The sequence below is a fragment of the Halichoerus grypus genome, chromosome 12, assembly GCF_964656455.1.
Source record: "Halichoerus grypus chromosome 12, mHalGry1.hap1.1, whole genome shotgun sequence".
NCBI lineage: Eukaryota > Metazoa > Chordata > Mammalia > Carnivora > Phocidae > Halichoerus > Halichoerus grypus.
The window spans coordinates 99,674,122-99,685,930 of record NC_135723.1 but is presented as its reverse complement, the minus strand read 5'-3'; the positions used below and the strand labels follow the sequence as shown (position 1 = coordinate 99,685,930).

At 51.1% G+C, this 11,809-nt stretch overlaps 1 protein-coding gene across 2 annotated transcripts in view; it reads left to right on the top strand.

Annotated features, from left to right (window-relative positions):
* The first annotated feature begins 4,471 nt into the window (after positions 1-4,471).
* ZNF777 (zinc finger protein 777) overlaps positions 4,472-11,809 on the top strand; it is a 28,298-nt gene continuing 20,960 nt past the window's right edge. Inside the window, exons 1-3 of one of the 2 annotated variants that reach the window (XM_036122616.2) lie at positions 4,472-4,571; positions 9,467-10,318; positions 11,234-11,360. In XM_036122616.2, the coding sequence (XP_035978509.1) occupies positions 9,482-10,318; positions 11,234-11,360 (964 nt within the window). In that variant the 5' untranslated portion in view covers positions 4,472-4,571; positions 9,467-9,481. Of the gene's footprint in view, positions 4,572-5,113; positions 5,317-9,466; positions 10,319-11,233; positions 11,361-11,809 lie in introns of those variants that run through there. The other variant, XM_036122614.2, reaches the window with a different exon arrangement.

Below are 11,809 nucleotides of genomic sequence, written 5' to 3'. Positions count from 1 at the left end.
GGGGGGGGAGCAGTGCCTGGGTGGCTCAGTCGTTAAGCGTCTGCCTTCTGCTCAAGTCATGATCCCAGGGTCCTGGGATCGAGTCCCACGTCAGGCTCCCTGCAGAGCAGAGAGCCTGCTTCTCCCTCTCCCACTCCCCCTGCTTGTGTGCACTTGCTCTCTCTCTCTCTCTGTCAAATAAATAAAATCTTTAAAAAAAACAAAAACTTTTAAAAGCCATCTGCTTCCATGTACCAGCATGCTCACAGACTTCAGGGGATACGTAGCAAGTGCTTCTCTTCTTCCCTATGACAGAAGAGGGAGCCTGGAAAGGACAATGAGCGAAGTCCTGGGCTCCACAGAGGACACTGAATGGTCTCACGTGGCAAGGGGAGGATGGCCAAGAACCGCCTTCTCTCTAGTCCTCTTTGTATGTGTGCGTGGGGAGGAGGTGTCAGCTCTGAGGGCGCGCTTCCTGGTAAAGCTCCTCAGGTGAGTGACTGTCCCAACTCCTTCTGGCCACACGGAAGTAAATTGTGGGGCCTTTGGTCCCAGCTTACGCCTTTGGTCCTCAGCTCTGGGCCTTAGCCTCGATCCCCAGACATGGACAAAATGACACTTGACATCTTGTCACATGCTGTTTACAAGAGACGTGCCTAAAACTTAAAAGTACAACATGGTGCAAAGTAAAGAGTTGGGGGAGAAAAGCTATACTAGCAAACACTCATCGAAAGGAAATGGACTAGTAAATACCTTTAGACAAAGCCGACTTTAATGCAAGAAGCATTACTAGGATAAAAAGGATCACTGTATTATGAAAAAAATAAGGTACAGTAGACCTAACAGCATGGACTCATAACATATACAGCAAAAAATGACAGAATTATGAGGAAAATTTTGAAAAAAAAATCACAAAAGGAGATTTCTACATACCTCTATTTGATAAACAAAAATTAGTAAAAATCTAGAATATTTGAAGAGCATATTTAACTAATTTTATCCAAACAATTAGAGATTTTATGTTCAAATACATGAAATATTTACAAAAACCGGCTACAAAACAAATTACAACAAATTCCAAATACCAATTTTATTCAGACCCCTTTTTATAGTCACAGCATAATAAGTTAGAAATAATAAAACAATATACAAGATGTTTGTAAAAGAGAAGAACCATTTAAGAAAAAAAAAACACCTTTTGATCACATTTTTAAAAAAAGATTTTATTTTTAAGTAATCTCTACACTGAACATGGGGTTCGAGCTCACAACCCCAAAATCAAGAGTTGCATGCTCTGGGCTGCCTGGGTGACTCAGTCAGTTAAGGGACCCACTCTTGGTTTCGGCTCAGGTCATGATCTTCCGGTTGTGGGATCCAGCCCTACGTAGGGCTCCACGCTGAGCAGGGAGTCTGCTTCAGATTCTCTCTCCCTCTCTCTGCCTACCCCCCACCCGCACTGCACACATGCAAGTGCATGCTCTCTCTCTCCCTCTCTCTTGCTCTCTCAAATAAATAAATAAATCTGAAGGGGAAAAAAAAAGAGTTGCATGCTCTACAAACTGAGCCAGCCAGGCGCCCCAGCTCTCATTTTAACACGGCTTTACATGTTTGGTTTTTGGGGGTGCCTGGGTGGCTCAGTGGGTTAAGCATCTGCCTTTGGCTCAGGTCATGATCTCGGGGTCCTGGGATCGAGCCCTGCATCGAGCCCTGCATCAAGCCCTGCATCGAACCCCACATCAGGCTCTCTGCTCATCGGGGAGCCTGCTTCTCCCTCTCCCTCTGCCATTCCCCCCACTTGTGCTCTCTGGCTCTATCTCTCTGTCAAATAAATAAATAAAATCTTTTTAAAAAAATACATGTCTGGTTTTTGGAACAATTCCTATTGTAAAAAGTTTATAGCAAAAAATTTCAGCTGACTACAGAATATTTAATATTAATATATCAAATATGCAACTAGTAATCTTGAGGGGGGAATATACTGAGAGGATATACAGTTATAAAAGTAGCTTCATGTTAAACATGTCAAATGGAAGGCATATTTTTATTTTTCCCTTTTCACATACTCTAGAAGACAAAGAAAAATAAATTCAAATCAGGTAATTAACTCTTCGGTGGTTGAAGTCTTTCATTTTATTTTGGTAACAAGAAAATCTAAAATTAATACTGAATTTCTCATCTTACATTCGTCTGAAAAAGAATGATCATATATTCATTCATCTAGGTGCTTCTCCATGGGATATTAGCTGATTAGTTGATTCCTGGGCCCCATCAAAATTCTAGCTGGCTTAGTTGCAGAAATTCACAAGCTGGCCCTAAAATTCAAAGGGAAGTTCAAGGCATCCCGAATGGCCCAAAGCAATTTTGAAAAAGAAGAGCAAAGTTAGAGGACTCACGCTTCCTGCTGATAACATTTGGAAACATAAAATGTATGCTACCAATAACACAAAGGATGGTGAGTAACCTGCTATTAGATTAAAGCACTGTACTGAGGGGGTGTAACTCACGTGAAATAGGCTATTAAAAATTAAAGCTGTATATTTTAAAACTTAGGGCAACCATTAAAAATGAGGTGTAACTTGTAAGTGTACAATGAAAATAGAATTACTAAAAAACAAATACTCTATCCAAATGCAGGCAAAGAAAGAGAAAGAAATTATCGAAGACTTGGAACACAAAGAAAACAACTAGCAAAACGGTAGATGAAAATGCAATCCTATCAGTAAACACATTAAGTTTGGTGACAGGGGTCATATCCACAATATGTTTTTCAAAAACACCTATAAACCGGGGCACCTGGGTGGCTCAGTCGTTAAGCGTCTGCCTTCAGCTCAGGTCATGATCCCAGGGTCCTGGGTTCAAGCCCCACATCAGGCTCCCTGCTCAGCAGGAAGCCTGCTTCTCCCTCTCCCACTCCCCCTGCTTGTGTTCCCTCTCTCGCTGTGTCTCTCTCTGTCAAATAAATAAATAAAATCTTAAAAAAAAAAAAAAAAAAACCTATAAACCAATAAGAAAAAGACCTCACAACAGAAACACTGGCAAAGGATATGGAGAGAAAATTTGAAGAGGGAGAAATCAAATGTCTAGTAAATGTGAAAAGATGTTCCATTCTCTTAATAATCAGGGAAATACAAATATCAACACAAAGTAAAATAATGAACTATCATTGCAAACTCATTGTGTGGACAAGGTTCCGAGTCCATTATCAGTAAGTGTTGGCAAGGCTGTGGAAACAGGACCGCACGCAGGGCTGGTGGGAGTGTCGCTGGGCACCATCTCACTGGTGAGCGATTTGGTGAACGTAGGGAAGAGGAAGGCGCCCCTGTCACCCACTCTTCTGTGTCTTGGGGTCTCTCCGAGAGAAACTCAAATATGGGCAATCAGACATGAATGCAGATGTTCCTACCAGCAGGTTTGTTTTCATTCCCCCGGGGAAGGGGAAGTAAACTGGAGTTTATTTATTCAATGAAATACTATACGGTGGTTAACATGAATGAACCAGATATTCTTGTTTAAACAGGACTATCTCTCAAAAACAATGATGCTTAAAAAAAAAAAAAAAAGCAAGCTGCAACCTGATATGGAGTGAATTACATCATTCACATAAACATTTAAAATACCAAAACCAGTGGTATGCACTGTTTACTGGTGCACGGTAGGAAATGCGCCAGGACATAGGTGGGATCTCCAACCTCTGGGAAGGGAAGGAAATGGATTGGCGCTGGCCTTATCTGTACCCATAACTTTCCCTTTTTAAAGAGACATCGGAGCTGACAGCATACGGAGTCCTGCTCCTCTTGCCTTCTAAGGCAGTTCCACCCCTGGCCTCCCTGGGGTCCCGTTAGCTGAACAAAGATATTCTACTTTTCTCCCCCACCCCCTTCCCCGCCCCAAGTTAGTTCCAGCTGGGTTTTCGGCACTTGTACCCAGGAGGCCTGTCTATACTTTCTTTCTTTCTTCCTTCCACCGCCCCCCCCAATTTCCTTTCTAGTTCTTGCCACCTGGTAGGTATTCCACAAATATGTGTATAAGTGAACCTGTCCAGGAAAGGGAGCCGCCAACTCTAAGCTCTACCATTTCTTTTGGGGTATCCCTCAAGGTTAGAAAGAGCATTCCTACGGGGACTGGAACTGCAACTTGGGGTAAACAAGTCCCTTCCCACCCGGCCTCAGTTTCCTCCCAGATGACGGGTCCGGCCCCTTCCAGCCCTAGCACTCTATGATTCTCGGAACTGTGTCCTTTCATGTCGAAAACAACACTCGGGCATTTCACAAAAGCACCCAACCCCCTTGCTACCCTTGGAACCACAGCCCGCTTCCCTGGAACCCGGACTGCACAGAGCTGGTCACATGAACTCGGGCTTTCTTTGGTGTGACGGGTTTCTTAGATCCCTTTGTGAGCGCAGGTTTTGAAAGGGAACGACCCGGGTTCTGGGTTTGAGAGGAGCAGGGGGATCCGGCGGGAGGAAGGCTGTCGGAGCCAATCAAGCCGCCTCCAGACCCCAGCACGTCGCCTCGGCTGCGCGCGGCTGCTCGTGCCCGGCTCCCCCGCCTCCGGGTCTCGCCCGAGGCTGCCCGGGGCGGCGAGGACCCCAGGTGAGAGGCCGGGGGGCCCGGGGGGGAGGCCGAGCGGTTCGGCCCGGGCTCCACGACGGGCTGGCCCGGGGCTCAGGGCGTGTCCGTCGCCGCCTGGCTGCTCGCTCGACACTGTTCGCTCCTACCGGCTGTAGATGGAGCTGTCTGGGTTCCTGCAGCCTCCGACGAGCCTCGGAGTGTTTCTCTTTAAACGGCCTGAGAGGGACATGCCTCCCAGGATGCAGTTTGTATCAACATGGCAGCTGCTGTGCAGCTCCCCTGCTGAAGAGGCGCCGGGACGGCAGCGCAGCTCGCAGCCGGGGCCGGGGCCGGAGCCGGGGTCGCAGCCGCGGCCGCACAGGGGCCGCGCGCGGGCCGGGGGCCGGTGCTGAGGGCCGGGACCCAGCTCGCGGCCGGGGCACAGCCCGCCCGGCCGCCCGCACCGCCGCGCGCCCCGCTCCGACGCCGCCGCCCGGCTCGGCCGCTCCGTCCCCGCCCGCCCTGAGCAGGCCGGGCCCGACGGCCGCGCGAGCCCGGGCGGGGAAGGCAGGGCCGGGCGGGCGCCGCCTGCGGAGAGGCCGGGGGCCGGCCTGCGCGGGGCCGCGCGGCGGCGGCGGCGACTCCGGGCCGGGCCGGACAGCGCACGGCCATGGCCGAGGCGGCCCCGGCTCCGGTGAGGGCGGCCCGCGCGCGCACGGACGCGCGGACTCGGGGCCCGGGGGACGGCCTGCGCGTCCCGGGCTCGGCGGCCCGGCCTGGGGTCTCGGTAAGGGACAGAAACGCCGCGACGTGGGGGGCGGGGGAGGGGGGTGCCGGAGGGCTCGCGCGCCCCTTAACGGGAGAGGGGGGTGCTGCGGGATGGGAGCGGGCCCGAGGATCCGGCCGCCGTCCGGGCGAGGCTGCGCGGACGCCGGGGCCTGGCACGCTCGCGGGCCGGGAGGTGGGCGCCCGGGGACGGCGCACCTCGCTCCCTGCGGAGCGGGCGCTGCGTCCGTCGGGGTTGCCGCCGCACGTTTTCCGCAGAGCTCGCCCCCGCCGAGCCTCCCGCGGCCGGAGCGCGGCGCTGACGCGGCTCTCCCCATTTCGCAGAGCGGAGACACTGAGGCACGGACACCTGGCGGCGACCTGCCCGGCCTGCCCCAAGGTCACGTAGCGAATCATCCGTGGCCCGGTGCCCGCGTCCCCAGAAATACCAGCCTTCCTGGGCTGCGGGCCTGGACGGGGAAGGGGCGGCTCTGGCGGCGGCCTCCCCTGGGTTAGGGGCCTGGCCCGGCGCGCGGTGGACGCGGCCCGTCGGGGGGGAGGTGACGGCGGGGTGAGAGGCTGGGCAGCGCCCAGCCCCGCGGCTGCGTCGTGGGGAACAGGTGACCCTCGGGCTCGGGCGCCTGGGCCTCCAGCCCCTTTCCTCTGGAGGGCCCCCCTGCCAAATTTTGGGTGTCCAGACGGATGGGGTCTGGGGAGCGAGCTCCTAAGGGTTTAGTGGCCGATGGTCCTGTTTAGTGGGCCATTATTTAAAAATCGGCACTAAGATCTCCCCGCAGACCTGCTCTTTGAGATGCAGTGGCTTGCGCTGGGGAGCAGGATTGCTGCATGGGGGTCAGCGCCTGTGAGCCTCAGTTTACTGCTGTGTGCAGGAGGGGGTCGGGATATATGCTTTCTAAAGAGCCTCCCGGTTCAACAAAAATAATAATCATCTCTTGGAAAAATAAAATAAAATGGAGATTTAAAAATGCCTACCTCTGGGCTTCGGTCTCCAGGGCCCCTGAATGGTATATAATTCTGAGTTAATCACACTGGGTCCTACAAGAAAATGGCACGGCTTTCTTTTTTTATAAGTTGATATGAATGGTTATGTATTTTTTCTGCTAAGGTGCATGAGTCCTGGAGACCCCATCCACTTGGGATGCGTGAGGTAGGGAGGGTCATTTAAATCCTGTGATACACAGTCCAGAATCCTCCCTCTGCCCACAACAGTTTGAGAAGGCAGGCTTATTAATCTTAGATACTATATTTACAGCTCCATCACTCTCTTGATGCTTAGGGTAAAATCGAGCCGTGGTTTACTGGTACGGAGGACATTATAGCAAGGGGCTTTAATTTGGGGGTAGAGGAGGGGTGTGTTCCTGGGGCCCCCTCATCCCTCTACAGTCCTCCAGATCTGGAAGTGGAGAGAGCCAATCTAGTAATAGCAAAGAAATGGCACTTTCCTTTGAGCTCTGATTAGACTAGTTGGTAAAGGTATCTTACTCTGCTGGCTTTCGGTACTGTACTGGAGCTTTTTTTTTTTTTTTCTTCATTGTTTTAGTTAAACCCCTGTATTACTCAGGGAGACTAACTTGGCCCCCGGGGATTTTTCCCTTCTTCCTATTAGTTGTAGGCAAATACCCTAATCCCCCTCCAAGGACAGGGCCATAATGTGCCTATTGTGTTGCGTTTTGCTAGTCATTTTCCCTGCGTCTGAGGCTCCTATGTCCTCTCTGCCCTTACCTGTGAAGAGAGGTAGCTTAGTTGTTGACGAGTCTTCAGGCTTAGGGGTCTGTGAACCCCTTGAAAGCGTTTGCAGAATTTTGTATGCACGCCCACATGTGGTTTTTTTGTTTTTGTTTTTGTTTTTTTTGAGGGAGAGAATCCACAACTTTCATCAGGTTTTCAAAGGGGTCCCTGAAATGTCTTTATGGACAGGGCCTTCCCCACCATAGAACCTCCCACAGGTCTTTGTTTAATCTCCAGGCCTCTGAATTTTAGAGGTAGAAAGGATTCAGAGCACTTACCTGACCTGCTGCCTCAGTTGACAGATGAGGCCCGGAGGCATCCTACAGCGCCCGCTGACGGCCGGGGCTCTGCGGCCAGCCCGCTTTGTGACCTTGGGCAAGTTGGTTGGCTTGGCCTCTCCAAGCCTCGGTGTCTTCATATGCTAAGTATGGGTAACAGTTTTCAGAGTCCCTATTTTTTTTTTTTAAGATTTTATTTATTTATTTGAGAGACAGAGAGACAGAGCACAAGCAGAGGAAGCTGCAGGCAGAGGGAGAAGCAGGCTCCCCACTGAGCAGGGAGCCCGATGTGGGACTCGATCCCGGGACTCTGAGATCATGACCTGAGTCGAAGGCATTTCATAGGGCTTCCTGAGGATGATGTGAGATAAGCCTTTAAAATGCTTAACACAGTTCATGGCGCACGATAAATGCTGACTAACTGTTAGCTGTTATCTGACTAATTAGCTCTCACATCTGGTTAGCTGCAGAGCTATTGGATCATACTACCTTCAAGAACATTCCGCCTGAACAGGCCTTCGGTTTTCAATTCTTGGCTTCAGAGTGTGGTGCTGTCTCAGTGAAGGCCCTCGTAAGTGAATGAATGAACAAATAAAGGAAAGAAAGCGGTAGGAGATATAAATAGGTTTAGATGGCTCTGATAGATGACCGAAGCCACGTCATTCTTCACCCTAACATTTTTTTTTCCCATGACCCAATAATTTCTACTGTTCATTCATTCAGCAGACATTTACTGAGCACATACTATATGTCAGACTGGACCCCAGGGAGATGCTCCCTTGCAAACAAAGAGAATGGGAATTTCAAGTTATATTAAAGATCACTTGTACATGGCACAGTGATGGGTCATTCAACAGATTCTCTGAAGGAAGATTATGAGCAAATGGACAAACATGTTATAGAACTTCAGTTCAGTTCCAATAAAGCTATTGATTGTCTGGATAAGTAAACCCAGAACTGGCCACTCAGAAGACCTTTGCTTCACCTTCCTAGTGACACAAGAATTCTCTCAACATGAATGTGGCAAGGTGGGGAACAGGGAGAGAATAAATAATGAAAATCCTCAAAGGAATCAGTCTTTATTTGGTTCTCATCCCCCTGCCAGTCTTGACGTGAGTCACAGAACTGGCTGACTTCCGCTCCATTTCCAGTCCCTCCAGGCCTTTGCTCCTCATCGCCCACCTCACAAACCACAAGGAGGAACTCAGACCACCAGCGCACACCTACCTCAGTGGACCATCTGCCCTGGGGACTTTGGCTCCCTTACAAGGGGCAAATTGCCGTCCCCTAGCCTGGCTCAGGCAGGGTCTCTCCTCTCTCTGGGGAAGCAGAAGGCAGCCTGGAATGCCCAGAAGCCCATTCAGCCTCTCCAGGAGGGGCTGGGTCCATGCAACATGTCTCACTATATACATACTCTGAGAAATTGTATTGATAAGTCCACAATTCAGCTTTTATCAGAGTCTGGGAAACTGAAGGTATTTGTGTGTCCTCGCCACTGGGGGACGTGAGGGAAAGACAGGGAGCACTGGGACTGCCTGCTGACACAAGCAGGAGCAGTGGGGCCAGATGTCAAGTTCACCGTCGAGGGAAGTCCTTTAACAGCGCCGGCCCCAAGAGTTGCCTCCCGCCTTGCTGGGAGTCTTGGGGTAGTAACAGTGCCCGGCACTGACAAAATTCTGCTCCTTCGTTTTACGAAGTCTTATTTGATGCTCAGTGCTCAGACTCAGTGAGGTGGCAGGCGTGTTAGATACTGTCTTTGTGTTATGGGTGAGGATACTGAGAATGGGGAGGCCCAGTAAGCCGGCCGCCGTCAGCGTGGACGGGACTGAGAGCCGAAGCTGGTATGCTTTCCCCTCTCGTCCACTCCTAGTCCTGGGTGGTCCCTGGGAGATGCGTGTTATGAAGAAAGAGATGGTTCTACCAACGCGGAAGGTGGCATGGCCACCTTTTCTTTGTTGTTAATAATAGTTTTATAATTGATGTCTAAATCAGCGCTAGGTTCTTAAGAAGAGACTCAAGTCCATGCAATGTATCTTATTGCCGGTAAACCCGCAACCCTTTTTAGGTGGGTGCCTATCTTTGGCATTTACTTTGCCAGCTGGAGCCTGTGGCCTTCAATCCTGTCCTTTCTTTCCTTGAACACAGGTCCAGCAGCTGGACATGGAGACCCAACGCTCATCACCTCCGTCATTCCCCAATGTTCTGCAAGAAGAAACTCCACGTCAGGCCCCTGCTGGACTCCCCCGAGAAACTCTGTTCCAATCCCGTGTTCTTCCCCCCAGAGAGATTCCTTCTTCGTCTCCCCCCATTCCCCAGCAAGGCTCCCTACCCCAGACTCCCAAGCTAGAGACCTCTGGCCGAATGCCGCATGTTCTCCAGAAGGGACCCTCACTCCTGTATCCTGCCGCTTCTGAGCAAGAGACTCATCTCCAGGGTCCCATGACTTCCCAGGAAGAGACCCAATATCCACCCCCAGCTGCTGCTGAACAAGAAATATCACTTCTCTCCCACTCCACCCCCCACCAAGAAGCCCCACTCCACTCGCCGGAAGTTCCTGAGAAAGACCCCCTCACCCTTTCCCCCACAGTTCCGGAGGCTGACATGGACCCCCTGCTTCAGAGCCCCGTTTCCCAAAAAGACACTCCCTTCCAGATCTCTTCTGCAGCCCAGAAGGACACACCACTCCCTACGGCGGAGATCACCCGCTTGGCCGTGTGGGCTGCCGTCCAAGCGGTGGAGAGAAAACTGGAGGCCCAGGCCATGCGGCTTCTGACCCTGGAGGGGCGGACGGGGACGGCCGAGAAGAAGCTGGCAGACTGCGAGAAGACAGCCGTGGAGTTCGCAAACCACCTGGAGAGCAAGTGGGTCGTGCTGGGGACCCTGCTGCAGGAGTACGGGCTGCTGCAGAGGCGACTGGAGAACATGGAGAACCTGCTGAAAAACCGAAATTTCTGGATCCTGCGCCTGCCCCCGGGCAGCAATGGAGAGGTTCCCAAGGTAAAGCTATCCCAGCTGGGGCTTCCTGGGGAGGGATCTGAATTGGCATGTGGTTTAGGAATTTCATATAAAAGAAAGAAGAAGAGCTGGTTAAGAAGGAAACAAATACAGTGATACCAACATCTCTTCACCAAGCACAAGATAGGCCAAAATCACATGATTTGTCCTCTTGGTAAAGCCCTCTTAGTGATCAGGGATGGTCAGTTTGGAAGGGTGTTCAGTTCACAAGAAGAGTGACCTAGCGGTTCACTGTCAAGGTGGACGGAGACCTTGGTGGAAGGTTCCGGGGCTCTGTCCTGCTCCACAGTTTTATCAGTTGACTTACAAATTATGTTAATGCCAGTAAAAATGTGATTTCAAGCGGTATCCTAAAAAACGAGAGATAGTTAGATTTTAATATTATTTCCCAGAAGATCCTAAAAGAACTTGAATGTGGACTGGTTTTCTTTCTGTTCTTTTGTGTGTTGTCCCCGTACACAGCCTTATGTAGGGACGAGACTTGGACTTTATTCTGTAGGCCAGCCCTTCTCAAATGTTAGCGTGGCGATCTTACTAAATGCAGACTCTGATTTAGTGGGTCTAAGATTGGGGCCTGGGGGTCTGCATTTCTAGCAAATTCCCTGGTCTGCAGACCATGCTTTATAGCAGCAAGGATAATCCCATTAGAAAACAGACTAGACAAAACAAGGCCCTTCTCCGTGGGGGCCAGGACAGTGGCTGAAGTCAGGCCAGATTTCTAAAGAGGTCCGTGGTGAACACCCACCACTGTGCCTTTGGGCCTTTCCCACTGCAGTCCTAAGAAGAGGTGTTTGAGCCAGGGGCCGGGGCTTAGAGCCATTCGTTGCCTTGGGATTTGGCAACTGAGGGCCTGTAACTGCCATCCAGTTGGTCCAAGCCGAGCTTGTGTGGTTTCAGGTCCCTGTCACCTTCGACGATGTCGCCGTCCACTTCTCCGAGCAGGAGTGGGGGAACCTGTCCGAGTGGCAGAAGGAGCTCTACAAGAACGTGATGCGGGGCAACTACGAGTCTCTGGTTTCTATGGGTAAGGAGAAGGTTCACCCACGCTGGGGGGGCTTCCTTGACACTAGCCTGAGGTTCATTTGAAAACGTTGGGAGTTTTGAACTCCAGTCCTACCAATAATCAGAAACAAGGAAAACCGAATTTTAGAGCACACAACCAGTTAGAACAAATGCCCCCAGGCAGCAGAGATGAGGACAGCTCGTCAACAGCACGGCTCTGCTGAGAAGCCTTGGGGACAGGTGGGAAGAAGACAGACGGCAGGGTCTCACCTCTACATTATTTCCCCCCTGGCCCTGTATGTATATATTTAATGAGTTTGTTCAGCAAACAATTACAAAGCAGAGTGTGAAGGGCTTTACGAGAATCAAGTTATTTAATCCTCCACCTCTCCCGTGAAGGCGCTGAGACAGGTGTTAGTGCTCGTTCCCCTTCGCCCATGCAAATGACTGAGCACTGTCACTGTTGGAGGG